Source organism: Salvelinus sp. IW2-2015, linkage group LG4q.2 (assembly GCF_002910315.2).
Source record: "Salvelinus sp. IW2-2015 linkage group LG4q.2, ASM291031v2, whole genome shotgun sequence".
Lineage (NCBI taxonomy): Eukaryota > Metazoa > Chordata > Actinopteri > Salmoniformes > Salmonidae > Salvelinus > Salvelinus sp. IW2-2015.
The window spans coordinates 3,141,211-3,155,994 of record NC_036843.1 but is presented as its reverse complement, the minus strand read 5'-3'; the positions used below and the strand labels follow the sequence as shown (position 1 = coordinate 3,155,994).

The window sequence follows — 14,784 nt, the reverse complement described above, 5'->3', positions numbered from 1 at the left end:
AATTTCATACGCAACTGTCAAATGGGTATTCTTTAAGATTTTACGCATTTTAAAACATACATATCAGCTTTTTCCAAACATATTTACGGGCATTTACTATACGGTACGTAAGTATTCATTTCTACGTTTGCGGAACTATAATAACGTCCAGTGAGGTGATGGATAACCAGTACAAGCAGCTTATTTGTGAAKCCTCAAATTAAACGCTACGCATTCTATCAATAATCATAAGCTTGCATCAGACGTGGGAAATGGAGGACGATGCACCTGTCATATACGGCCTCGAATTTCAGGTACAGTCAGTTCCATGCATTTGCTTGATAACGTTATTGCTATGTCAGACAACCCCCTAGCTAAGAATTTAACCCCAGTGACACATTGAATACAGCTCAGCTATGTCAACATTGTTGCTTTGTAATTATATCATTCGTTTTACAATGTGTCAATTGTATCTATCTTGTTGTTTTGCCTTTCCAGGCTCGTGCACTTACTTCCCAGACAGCTGAATCAGATGCCATTCGATTCCTTGTGGGCACCCAGTCCCTCAAATTTGACAATCAGGTGAGTCAACCTACTACACAGCTGTATATMGGCAATTCCATGGTAATGTTTTTTCACCTTAATTAAAATGTATGCCAAACAAAAAACAAAGTTCAACAAACCATACAACTCCATGCACAAGGTCTACGTGTAAGAATTTATACGGAAATGATTGCAAAAACACATTTACTGGAAGATCTGTGCAAACGCAAAATTTGGTCATGGATTTTCAGTCAAATTTACCTCAGTTTGTTGTGACCAGTTTTTCCAAAAACTGTTAAACATCTGCTCCAAATTAAGTTTAAAATATGTCTGCCMAAAAGAATTGGGTGTCAACTATGACATAACACCTTGAGTTTGAAATAATAGATTTTAGTTATTGAACTACAGTAAGTGACGTGTATTTACACCCGGTAACAGAATTGCGGTAAAGGAACTGTGTACTACACAGAAATGCATAATTGTGGATATGAATGTCATTCTCTTCATGGTGATTTATCCTAAATAGGTACACAAAGGTATAAATATGCAATATCATCCTTTGCATATTTGGGTATTAATCTACACACTGGCAAACAAGACTAAATTTGGTTGGTCCAGACCGAACCATAGATGTCTATGTCTCACAAGTTTGGACATCAAAGTACAGCACAGTAGAGCTCAGTAGAGTACAGCGCAACACAGTACAGTAGAGTTCAGTACAGTACAATACATTAGTGTACTCAACTCTAGTGTGCTCAACTGTGTACTGGCCGTTCCAGACTGTACCAAAAATGAAAAACAATGTCTGTGGACATTAAAATTAAAGCCAAGGCAGACTGACCAAATTTCTACTACTTTTCAACTTCGGTTGGTACTCAGTGGGTAAGGACGCTGGTTAAGGAAAGGAGTCTCTCAGAAATCAAAGCCTTTGCTTTCTCATACCTTTTAAGACTTTTTCTGGTAGATGTTTTCTAAGACCTATTTTTCCATCTGTTTGATCAGAAATCAAAGCCTTTACATATTCCTAATATTTAGGATAGAACATGTAAAAAGAGGGGGCTCATTGTGTCAGTAAGAGCTAGGAGAGGTATACTAACTGGAGAGAGAGAGAGGGAAGGGCTGTCCAGACTGTTTTCATTTTACATTTACGTAATTTAGCAGACAATCTTATCCAGAGTCACTTACAGTAGCGAGTGCATACATTRATGCTTTTTTCGTACTGTTCCCCCGCGGGAATCAAACCCACAACCCTGACATTGCAAACGCTATGCTCTACCAACTGAGCTTTCTTTCTCTCACAAAAGAGAAAGAAAACAGTTATGAGTTGAATATTACAGTATGCCAGTGGAAGGGAGAAATGTAGCAGGTGACCCAACTGTAGTTTGTGACTACTATGATTTACCATTGCAGCCAATTCAATTGCAGTAATTCTGTTACAGATTTTTCGGAAATTCTGCTACCAATTTGGTAACAGAATTTCAAGATGCAATAACTTAATAAATCATAAACCAAATGGATATCAGTAAAAAAAATGTGTAGGGCTACCTTTTACTTCTTACTCCTGTGAACTTTCATTATCCTCTCCTCATGGGGGAGAGAAATTAGAAAATATCTTAAAGATATGTGTGTTTTTGGTAATGGAAATTCAATGTTTCTTAAACTTACAAAAGGCAAATCATTTCTCCAAAACTATATATAAATGTTGATATTAGTTGGCAGGGCTCTTTACTTCCACATTGTGCTTTGATGTACTGTATTTCTCATACCTTTTTAAGACTTTTTCTGGTAGATGTTTTCTAAGACCTCTTTTTCCATCTGTTTGATCAGAAYTCAATGCCTTTGCTTATTCCTAATATTTAGGATAGAAAATGGTTGAAAAATATATATCCTTTAATTTCTACAAAATATAGACTCTTAGCTTTCATTTGACACCAGATTCGACATGCTCCTATAACTTCACATGGGGTCTTTTACATGGAAATGTATGGCCCTAACCAATGTTCACTCCATTTCTTTTCCAGCACTGAGCAAATTTCAGGTCTGCTGAGCGCAAACTTGAACATTGTGAAATTTCTGTGCAACTTCCGGCGCATGTTTACTGTAAACACTGAGGCTGTACCCGCTTTAAGTTACCGTTTTAACAGTGGCCAAGTAGGCTACTGTGTGGCCTACCATCAGCAACAATGGAGAAAAATGCATCCCATAACATTTTAACATGGACATTGCTGTTCTATCATTCAGCCTACAGTAGCAGCAAAATGTGTGGTGTTCAATGTAGGCCAACATTCCATGAGACTTTTGAGAAGAAAATAAATATGCAGGGCTTGACATGAACCTGTTTATCCACTTGTTCTTCAGACAAGGAGGTGACTGAAAATGTTGTGTTGTTTGATGCAAAAAAACACTTCAAAATAAAATGCATTATTATTCCTATACAACATATCAGAAAATGAGTCAAATTATYCTACCCTCTGCCTATTGGGTTATTCAAGACAGTCTCAAAATACAGCACTGTCCTTTTAAGACATAAAAAAAGCTCTTTACCTGACTCACTTTTCAAAGATGGCTAGAATTGTGCACATTTTGTGCTCTTGTAGGGAGCAACCACTCCCCCATTGTTGACCAGAAATAAGCTATAACTGGGCTAATAACTCACTAACTCACAAAGAATATGAACAAATGTGCACATGTGGCTACATTCAGCTCTCGCTTTGATCTCAAAACAAGCTAATCTACTCGTGACTGCTCATGCTGTAAACAGTTCAAAGTGAATGGCACAGATCCATATATGGCAATGGCTATTTGCATGTAGGCCTACTGCAGCTCTGATTGGTTATGGCTCACCGGTCTGTGTAGAGTATGGGCCTGAGTCGTGCCTGTCAATGCAATTCAATTCTACTCCAATACGCTCTGCGTACAAGAAAATCTCTTGCATAGTTAGTTTTGCATACTAAGTCTTGCATAGTTTGTTTTGCTTCAGTGTTACATTGAAAGTGGCTAATATTGCGTTGATTCGATCACAATTCCCACAGTAAAGGGAAACGTTGATAGTGTTAATTAACGGGGAAAGTTGAGTGAAGTTCTATCTTGTGCTTCTCTGCGCAGCTTAGAGGGAACATTGGACCTAACATTAATTCTACATTCAAAGAGCATCTAAGAAGGGTGTTGTACAAAATAATGTGTATGTTCTTCAAATGTGGGCGCCAGTTTGGCATGCAATCTAAAGTTGTACAAAAATGTCTTTCTCCCTATCTATTTTTTATGGAAAAACCTAGAGTGGACTTATTCCGTTCTCTGATCTAGTCCTGTGGCTGCCCATCCCAGCACCTTAAGGCCTCTAGTATTCCCAATGGGGTATTCCACTTTCACCCTAATTATATACTGTACCTCAGTGATTCCACCCAGGATTGGCCCACGTGTTGTTGCAGGGCTTGGGACTCAGTGATATCTCACAACTAGTTCCTCCTGGGTTTCAGCAAGACTGGGTTGTAATGCAATGTCTCATTGCCTGTGCTATGACTGTCCATYCCATGTTCTGCTTATTTGAACTTATTCAGGATTGGGGAGTAACTGATTACATGTAATCTGATTATAAATACGTTACCTGCAACAAATATTGTAATTGGATACTTTTGAAAAACAAAATTATTACTTTTAAATTCAGAAAGGATGTTTGCGGGGAAAAATAACACCTTTTGGTTTTCTCAATGTCACTCACTTGCATTGAAAAAGGTYCAAGTTTAAGTTGCCTGAACGAGTCTGATCACAAGTCAGTGATGACTATGATGGTACACCAAATAGCTTTTTGTCCTCTTCTAATGCCTCTTAAGGGGAAGGTAAACGGAAATTAATCAGATTACGTTACTGAGTTTCGGTAATCCACAAATTTTGTTACTGATTACAATTTTGGACAGGTAACTAGAAACTGTAACATATTACATTTATAAAGTAACCTACCCAACTGGGTTTAGTGGTACAGTACTTTCAYTAAAGTTGGTTACCTCAAGCCTTGTCCAGCAGCTGAGTAACTTTGAYAGTTGTAGCCCTAGCAAACAAGCCTGGGATCATGCTAGCCGTATAGGCCTGTGTGGACCAGGTATTGCTGTGAGGACAGGCTTAGCCTTGGCGCCTGTCACTGGGTATTGGGCTGACTCCAATTTAGTGTGTATGTGTGTGTGTGTGTGGTCTTTTCTAGGTCATCGTGCAGATAGACAACCGACAGAAACAGTTGGCCATAAATGAGGGTGAGATAATTAGTGATTTTAGAGAGGGAGAGAGGAGAGACTGATGTCTGTGTTGAAATGTTTTTGGCATCCTTTGGTGAGAAAAATTGCCAATGCTTTTTTTTCGATTCTGGGATTGGCTGTTGTTTACAAGTCTATGGGTGTTAAGATGTAGCTGGAGCCCACTTTGAACATATCCCTGTGGTTGGACAGACAGACGGTACTTATGTTTGACTCACCCACACCATGTTTTTGAGAGGCAAATACTCATAATGATCGTACTGCTGTGATGCCTGCACCAAGCACTGACAGGTGATGTTGAGGAAAAAAGGGGGTGTTTTGTACCAYCATTTCAGAATGCACTACAGTTATAACAAAGACAGCAATAATTTCAGCCAATCATTATTGAAATGCTATTTCACGTACAATTATTGGATGTTCCAGAAAGTGTTCTTCCTTGAAGATGACTTCAGTCCCATCCTCAAGAATTGATCACATAAACACCCCACCTGATTGGCTCTGGCTTCAGAGGCACTTATACAGTACCTTTGGACATGTCAATAAGCCTCCTGGCTTTTTATCCTTTCATTGTCTCTATAATGTGGGGCCCAGATATCTATTTTACCCTCTCCTCTCACCTCAAGTGCCACTTCAGCCCTGAGAGGGCAGGGCAATATGACTGGCACATTGTTAGGCATCCTCCAATGTGTGTGGCATTAAAGGGTACTAAAAAGATAAAGCATATTTGCRGTACCACCTCTGCCCCACTTACTGTCATCTGCACCACTAAAGAGCTTTAACTAAGAGGCCCAAAAGTGGAGGCCAGCGGCCAGCTCGTTTTTATCCCTCTGAGAGAGGGATGGAGGGATGAGTCACTCCACATGCTCCAGCTGGAGAATAACACATAATAAATTACCKATGGGAATTCTCCTCCAGACCTGGGTTCATTCAGGGGCCCTGTTACCGGCCCTCCTTCCAATTACCCTGTCCCACCAGCACCAGAATTGATTTGTATGGTTCCCTTCCATAAAATTATAACTTTTTAAATAATTTTGGCTCAATGGGTTCCAGCCCAAGGTTAATGGCAGCCTATGTGGCTTTGCGGCGGCTAAAGGATGCTGTATGCTGCTSTTCCAATGCTCTGCTCTTCTCCTCCCTGCCTGTAAAAAATGAACAGGGGAGAGGAGTTCCTGGAGTTATTGTCCGGTGCCACTAGATGAATGGTTCCCACGGTGAAGTGAGACTCAGCCTTATTKGAATGATGTGTGTTAATAACCACATCAAACCAGATGATTGTCACTGCTTTACAACCTACAGATGTCAGATCGTAATTTGACTCCTTTCGCTGCAGGAGGAAAATAATCCTGCAACAGGAGAATTTGAATATTGAAAATAGAATCGRSGCCAGTGGGCAGCTTGAAGCGGTGTTTGTATATAATGTACATTGTACCTTATGTAGGCTACGTGCAGGTTACAGTTCGTCTCGTGTGAATTCTTATGTGGATTATAATAAATGGACATAGAGTACCTTTAGAAAGGATTCACACCCGTTTACCRTTTCCACATTTTGTTGTGTTACAGGCTGAATTAAAAATGTATTAAATTGAGATTTTGTGTCACTGATCTACACACAATACCCCATAATGTCAAAGTGGAATTTTGTTTATYGAACATTTTAMAAATMAATAKAAAATGTAAAGCTGAAATGTCTTGAGGCAATATGTATTCAACCCCTTTGTTATGGCAAGCCTAAGTAAGTGCTTAACAAATCGCATAATAAGTTGCGTGGACTCATTCTGTTTTCAATAATAGTMGTTAAAATAATTTTTTTAATGACTACCCCATCTCTGTAACCCACACATACAATTATCTGTAAGGTCCCTCAATTGAGCAGTGAATTTCAAGCACAGATTCAACCACAGAGAAGACCAGGGAGGTTTTTCAATGCCTCGAAAATAAGGGCACCGATTGGCAGATGTGTAAAAATAAAATAAAAAGCAGACACTGAATATCCCTTTGAGCATGGTGAAGTTATTAATTACACTTTGGAAGATGTATTAATACACCCAGTCATTACAAAGTTTCAGGCGTCCTTCCTACCTCAGTTGTTCGAGAGGAAGGAAACTGCTCAGGGATTTTACCATGAGGCCAATGGTGACTTTAAAACAGTTAAGAGTTTAATGGCTGTGCTATGAGAACTGAGGATGTATCAACAACATTATATAGTTACTCCACAATATTAACCTAAATGACAGAGTGAAAAGAAGGAAACCTGTACCGATGTTCCAAAACATGCATCCTGTTTGCAACAAGGCACTTAAGGAATACTGCAAAGAAGTTAACTTTTTGTCCTGAATGCAAAGTGTTATGTTTGGGGCAAATCCAACACATCACAGAGTAACACTCTTCATATTTGTCATCGGCAAGAACTGGGGAGTTTTCTTTTATTGCTAAAAAGAAACGGAATATGGCTATAAGCACAGTCAAAATCCTAGAGGAAAACCTGGTTCAGTCTGCTTTCCACAGACACTGGGAGATGAGTTCACCTTTCAGCAGGACAAGGCCAAATCAACACTGGAGTTGCTTACCAAATCAACACTGGAGTTGCTTACCAAGACGACATTGAATGTTTCCGAGTGGCCTAGTTACAGTCTTGACTTAAATAGGCTTAGAAATCTGTGGCAAGATTTGAAAATTGCTTTCTAACAATGTTCAACTATCAACTTGACAGAGCTTGAAGAACTTTTTTCAAGAATAATGGGCAAGTATTTGCAGCCAAAGGTGCTTCTTCAAAGTATTGATTTAGGGGTTTGATTACTTATGTAAATTAGATATTTCTGTATTTCAATAAATTTGCAAACATCTCTAAAAACAAGTTTTCACTTTCATTATGGGGTGTTGTCTGTAGATGGGTGAGAAAAAAAACATGATTTAATGCATTTTGAATTCAGTCTGTAACACAACAGAATGGGGGTAAGAATAGGTGTATGAACACWTTCTGAATGCACTGTATTTGTAGGGACTACATGTATTTTTTTTATATGTTGAAGGCAAGCAATTGGCAGGATAAATTATTAGTTTCCTCAGTGACCGCATGGCCCAGTGTTTACACCACTGACCCCGGCACACATAGGCCCTATGCCAGAATCGGCATGAGTTTGAATCCAGCCAACTGCCTTTTGACTCATAGATGAATGTCTATTGCTGCATTAATTCTGCGTGGTTACAGGGTTAAAACAGAAACGACTCTAAGGTTAACAGTTTAMTCAATAATTCAGAGTGGTTAAGGTTAGGACTATGGTTTGGGAAAGGCTTAAAACAAAATAATTTAAAAAATGATGCACCTATCTATCATTAGTATTGTTAGTGCTTTCTAGAGTGCTGTGAACTGCCGTAGCGCAGTGGTCTAAGCAGGACGCTCCGGCTACAAGCCTCACGAGTTCGTGCCCAGTGCTGGGCTATATAGTAACCAGCCTGAGCCTACTTAGGTCCAAAAGTTTAATTGCATTTATAGTCTGATAATTTACACATCAAAGAGAATGTCTCAGCTCAATCTAAATAGTCTTTGGATCCACACCGAAGACCACAACTATGCTGAYGAAAAATTTAAACGCAACATGCAACAATTTCAAAGATTTTACAGAGTTACAGTTCATATATGGATATCAATCAATTGAAATTAATMAATTAGGTCCTAATCTATGGATTTCACATGACTGGAAATACAGATATGCATCTGTTGGTTACAGATACCTTATTTAAAAGATGTGGGGCTTGGATCAGAAAACCAGTCCACATCTGGTGTGACCACCATTTGCCTCATGCACCCCGACACATCTCGTTCGCATAGAGTTGATCAGGCTGTTGATTGTGGAATGTTGWCCCACTCCTCTTCCATGGCTGTGCTAAGTTGCTGGATCTTGGTGGGAACTGGAACGTGCTGTCGTGGACGTTGATCAAGAGCATCACAAACATGCTCAATGGGTGACAATGTCTGGTGAGTATGCAGGCCATGGAAGAACTGAAACATTTTCAGCTTACAGGAATTGTGTACAAATCCTTGTGACATGGGGCCGTGCATTATCATGATGAAACATGAGGTGARGACGGCGGAWGAATGGCACGACAATGGGCCTCAGGATCTCYTSACGGTATCTCTGTGCATTCAAATTGCCATTGATAAAATGCCATTGTCTTCGTTGTCCATGGCTTATGTCTGCCCATACCATAACCCCACCGCCACCATGGGACACTCTGTTCACAACGTTGACAGCAAYCCGCTCGCCCGCACAACGCCATACATGTACACATGGTCTGCGGTTATGAGGCCAGTTGGACGTACTGCCAAATTCTCTAAAACGAGGTTGGAAGCAGCTTGTGGTAGAGAAATTAACTTTAAATGATCTGACAACAGCTCTGGTGGACATTCCTGGAGTCAGCATGCCATTTGCACGCTCCCTCAACTTGAGACGTGTGGCATTGTGTTATGTGACAAAACTTCACATTTGAGAGTGGCCTTTTGTCTCCAGCACAAGGTGCACCTATGCAATGATCATGCTGTTTAATCAGCATCTTGATATGCCACACCTGTCAGGTGGATGGATTATCTTGGCAAAGGAGAAATTCTCACTCACGGGTATAAACAAATGTGTGCAAAAAATGTGCATATGGAAAATTTCGTTGATCTTTTATTTCAGCTCATGAAATAAAACACTTGACATATTGCATTTATATTTGTGAGTATATACTGACAAATTATGCATAGCCTATCTATAAAATGTGAACGACATCCACACTGAAGGAAATGTTTTCGTTCTACAGTAGGCCTACATCTGCCAATCAACTGATGGCCCAAATCAGCTGATAAACTCAGCCAGGGAAACACAGTAGCCTATTATGGCTTTTCACACCTTTCATTAATTGACAATCGATAGGCTAACAGGTAGCCTGCAGAATGTAGCCAATTGGAATATTATCAAATAACAAGGGGCCTATTGAAACCATCGATGGCACTATATTATCGCCAGATGTCTCGTTAAACCATCAATACGTGCTAAATTCACCCGCACAGCTGATCTCAATTGCAACCATTGCTGACACGGTAGGCTTGTACTGTATGTGCTCGGCTGCATTGAAGGCAGCAGCCCGAACCGCTAGACTACCGCAGGCCACGATTGAAGGTCATTTTGACCTTACCCATACACTTGACACTTCTATGTCATGGCCCAGGGGAGACCAAAATCTATCTTGTGTTGTTAAGCTGTATAAAATGATGGTTGTTGATGCGTATGGCTGCATTTCAGAGCCATGTTTAATGTCGCGGTTATAAGACCAAGGTCTATAGTGTTTGAGTGAGCGAGAGAGAAAATTATTTTGATAGCAAACCCTGATCCCAATGACTCGACTGCCCCCGCATGGAGAGAAAGACAACTGCTCTTTTTTAGGGACTCTCAAGGCTCATTTGAAATTCTTGATGCAGCAGGAACATTCTCTGCGACAAAAGAGTGATCAAGTTAAGATCCAACATCCGTAAATCAAAGTCRGTAAATCAAAGATTTCCAGAATGGTAAATTCAAATATGCTTAAGTCAAATCAAGAGGTCCCAACTTCCTGCACACTGCTTGCTTGCGTAAATTGGGCCAACGTTTTCAATTGTGAGGCTAACGTTGTGTTCTGCTGACCTTTAAGAGGATGCCAAGATGCACTACATGACCAAAACTATGTGGACACCTGCTCATCGAACATCTCATTCCATAATCATGMGCATTAATATGGAGTTGGTCCCCRCTTTGCTGCTATAAGAGCCTTCACTCTTCTGGGAATGCTTTCCACTAGATGTTGGAACATTGCTGCAGGGACTTGCTTCCATTCATCCACGAGCATTAGTGAGGTCGGGCACTGATGTTGGACGATTAGGACTGGCTCGCAGTTGGRGTTCCAATTCAGCCTAAAGGTGTTCGATGGGGTTGAGGTCAGGGCTCTGCAGGCCAGTCAAGTTCTTCCACACCGATCTCGACAAACCATTTCTGTATGGACCTCGCTTTGTTCACGGGGGCATTGTCATGCTGATGCAGGTAAAGGCCTTCCCCAAACTGTTGCCACAAAGTTAGAAGTACAGAATGTCATTGTSTAGAATGTCATTGTATGTTGTAGCGTTAAGATTTCCCTTCACTGGAACTAAGTTGCCTAGCCCGAACCATGAAGAACAGCCCCAGACCATTATTCCTCCTCCACCAAACTTTATAGTTGGTACTATGCGGTGTGGCAGGTAGCGTTCTCCTGGCATCCGCCAAACCCAGATTAGTCCGTTGGACTGCCAGATGGTGAAGCGTGATTCATCAGTCCAGAGAACGCGTTTCCAACACTCCAGGGTCCAATGGCAGTGAGCTTTACACCACTCCAGCCGACGCTTGGCATTGCGCATGGTGATCTTAGACTTGTGCGGGTGCTCGGCCATGGAAACCCATTTCATGAAGCTCCAGATGATTTGCTTCCAGAGGCAGTTTGGAACTCAGCCAATTTTTACGCACTTCAGCCATCGGTGGTCCCGTTCTATGAGCTTGTGTGGCCTACCACTTTGCGGCTAAGCCGTTGTGAAGTGGAAACGTCTAGAAGCAACAATAACAGCACTTACAGTTAATCAAGTCAGCTCTAGCAGGGCAGAAATTTGATGAACTGACTTGTTGGAAAGGCYGCATCCTATGATGGTGCCACATTGGCCTTACTGAAGAGCTCAGTGACTTTCAATCTACTGCTAATGTTTGTCTATGGAGATTGCATGGCGGTGTGCTCAAATMTATACACCTGTCAGCAATAGGTGTGGCTGAAATAGCCAAATCCACTAATTTGAAGGGGTGTTCACATACTTTTGTATATATGGTGTAACTTCATGGCTGTTTGACAATCTGGAATCAATTAAACAGGAAGATTTGGCTTCACAACACCTGTCAACCATTGTCCAATATCCACCATATCTGAGTTTCAATGCTTTAAACTCTCCTTGTAGCCTGTCACACTAAAAGGCCTACCTTGGAGCAAAAGGATGTCACATGACCATCACTACTGCAGTCATGTTTTACTGATTTCACAGAGAGTGACCCCTCCATATGCTGTGAAGTGTGGTGAGCTAGATTTGATCGATTTTCGTCTGTCGGATCTTTATTAGACATGTGAATCTCTCTGTAACTCCTATGAATCCAACCCAAGTTTTGAAGGGGTGTTTAATCGCTGCTTTGAAGGGGAAATCAATACAAAAAAAAACACAGTGGGTGTGTGAAGTTAAGAAAACTGAAGTGATGTTTGCATTTAAGATTGCATTTACTGTCATATTAAAGTGGAWTTTTTTCTGTGAGAAGTGAGGGGTGCTTTGAATTGTTGAGGGTTYGGGTGACTGGTGAGAGATGACGGAAGAGGAGCTCATTCCAACCTCTTCCTCACTGCTCTCGTTCTCTCTCTGTTTCCGTGCTGTCGACCTCTCTCTGTTTCTCTCTCTCGCTCTCCCTCTCCCCTCCCCTTCCCACCTCTCTTTCTCTCTCCTCCTCTCTCCTTCCCACAGATCCACATCATTGACTTTGATGATGAGAATAACATCATTAGTAAGAGCGTCCTGCTGCACCAGGCAGGGGAGATATGGCACATCAGCGCCAGTCCTGCAGATAAAGCCGTGCTGTCGACCTGCTACAACAAAAGTGAGGCTTCCGCACTCCCGTTGTATCTAGTCCCTTTCTTCTCTCACTCACACACTCCCGTTGCATCTAGTCCCTTTCTTCTCTCACTCACACACTCCCGTTGTGTGTAGTGAAAGAAAGGGACTGACACAACGGGAGTGTGTGAGTGAGAGAAGAAAGGGACTAGATACAACGGGGTGTGTGTGAGTGTGTTAGTGAGAGAAGAAAGGGACTAGATACAACGGGAGTGTGTGAGTGAGAGAAGAAAGGGACTAGATACAACGGGAGTGTGTGAGTGTGTTAGTGAGAGAAGAAAGGGACTAGATACAACGGGAGAGTGTGAGTGTGTTAGTGAGAGAAGAAAGGGACTAGATACACCGGAGTGTGTGAGTGAGAGAAGAAAGGACAGATGCAACGGGAGAGTGTGAGTGAGAGAAGAAAGGGACTAGATACAACGGGAGAGTGTGAGTGTGTTAGTGAGAGAAGAAAGGGACTAGATACAACGGAGTGTGTGAGTGTGTTAGTGAGAGAGGAAAGGGACTAGATACAACGGGAGTGTGTGAGTGTTAGTGAGAAGAAAGGGACTAGACACAACGGGAGTGTGTTGAGTGAGAGAAGAAAGGGACTAGATACAACGGGAGTGTGTGAGTGTGTGAGTGAGAGAAGAAAGGGACTAGATACACGGGAGAGCGTGAGTGTGTTAGTGAGAGAAGAAAGGGACTAGAACAACGGGAGTGTGTGAGTGAGAGAAGAAAGGGACTAGATACAACGGGAGTGTGAGTGTGGTAGTGAGAGAGGAAAGGGACTAGATACAACGGAGTGGTGAGTGTGTAGTGAGAGAAGAAAGGGACTAGACACAACGGGAGTGTGTGAGTGAGAGAAGAAGGGACTAGATACAACGGAGGTGTGAGTGTGTGATGAGAGAAGAAAGGGACTAGATACAACGGAGAGTGTGAGTGTGTTAGGGAGAGAAGAAAGGGACTAGATACAACGGGAGAGCGTGTGAGTGAGGAAGAAAGGGACTAGATACAACGGGAGAGTGTGAGTGTGTTAGTGGAGAAGAAAGGGACTAGATACAACGGGAGTGTGTGAGTGAGAGAAGAAAGGGACTAGATAGCAACGGGAGTGTGTGAGTGAGAGAAGAAAGGGACTAGATGCAACGGGAGTGTGTGAGAGAGAAAAGGGACTAGATGCAACGGGAGTGTGTGAGTGAGAGAAGAAAGGGACTAGATGCAACGGGAGTGTGTGAGTGAGAGAAGAAAGGGACTAGATGCAACGGGAGTGTGTGAGTGAGAGAAGAAAGGGACTAGATGCAACGGAGTGTGTGAGAGAGAAGAAAGGGACTAGATGCAACGGGATGTGTGAGTGAGTAGAAGAAAGGGACTAAATGCAACGGGAGTGTGTGAGTGAGAGAAGAAAGGACTAGATGCAACGGAGTGTGTGAGTGAGAGAGAAAGGGACTAGAACAACGGAGAGTGTGAGTGAGAGAAGAAAGGGACTAGATACAACGGGAGAGTGTGAGTGTGTTAGTGAGAGAAGAAAGGGACTAGATACAACGGGAGTGTGTGAGTGAGAGAAGAAAGGGACTAGATGCAACGGGAGTGTTGTGAGTGAGAGAAGAAAGGGACTAGATGCAACGGGAGTGTGTGAGTGAGAGAAGAAAGGGACTAGATGCAACGCGGAGGTGTGTGAGTGAGAGAAGAAAGGGACTAGATGCAACGGGAGTGTGTGAGTGAGAGAAGAAAGGACTAATAGCAACGGGAGTGTGTGAGTGAGAGAAGAAAGGGACTAGATGCAACGGAGTGTGTGTGAGTGAGAGAAGAAAGGGACTAGATGCAACGGGAGTGTGTTGAGTGAGAGAAGAAAGGGACTAGATGCAACGGGAGTGTGTGAGTGAGAGAAGAAAGGGACTAGATTGCAACGGGAGTGTGTGAGTGAGAGAAGAAAGGGACTAGATACAACGGAGTGTGTTAGTGAGAGAAGAAAGGACTAGATGCAACGGAGGTGTGAGTGTGTTAGTGAGAGAAGAAAGGGACTAGATCAACGGGAGTGTTAGTGAGAGAAGAAAGGGACTAGATACAACGGGAGTGTGGTGTGTAGTGAGAGAAGAAAGGGACTAGATGCAACGGGAGTGTGTGAGTGAGAGAAGAAAGGGACTAGATGCAACGGAGAGTGTGAGTGAGAGAAGAAAGGGACTAGATACAACGGAGTGTGAGTGAGAGAAAAAGGGACTAGATGCAACGGGAGTGTGTGAGTGAGAGAAGAAAGGGACTAGATGCAACGGGAGTGTGTTAGTGAGAGAAGAAAGGGACTAGATGCAACGGGAGAGTGTGAGTGTGTTAGTGAGAGAAGAAAGGGACTAGATGCAACGC

At 42.2% G+C, this 14,784-nt stretch overlaps 1 protein-coding gene across 1 annotated transcript in view; it reads left to right on the top strand.

Annotated features, from left to right (window-relative positions):
• Positions 1 to 7: 7 nt before the first annotated feature.
• The window catches only part of eipr1 (EARP complex and GARP complex interacting protein 1), a 99,675-nt gene continuing 84,898 nt past the window's right edge, over positions 8 to 14,784 (top strand). The window contains 3 exon segments of the mRNA XM_023986378.2: positions 8 to 293; positions 478 to 561; positions 12,301 to 12,433. Of these exon segments, the coding sequence (XP_023842146.1) occupies positions 252 to 293; positions 478 to 561; positions 12,301 to 12,433 (259 nt within the window). The 5' untranslated portion in view covers positions 8 to 251.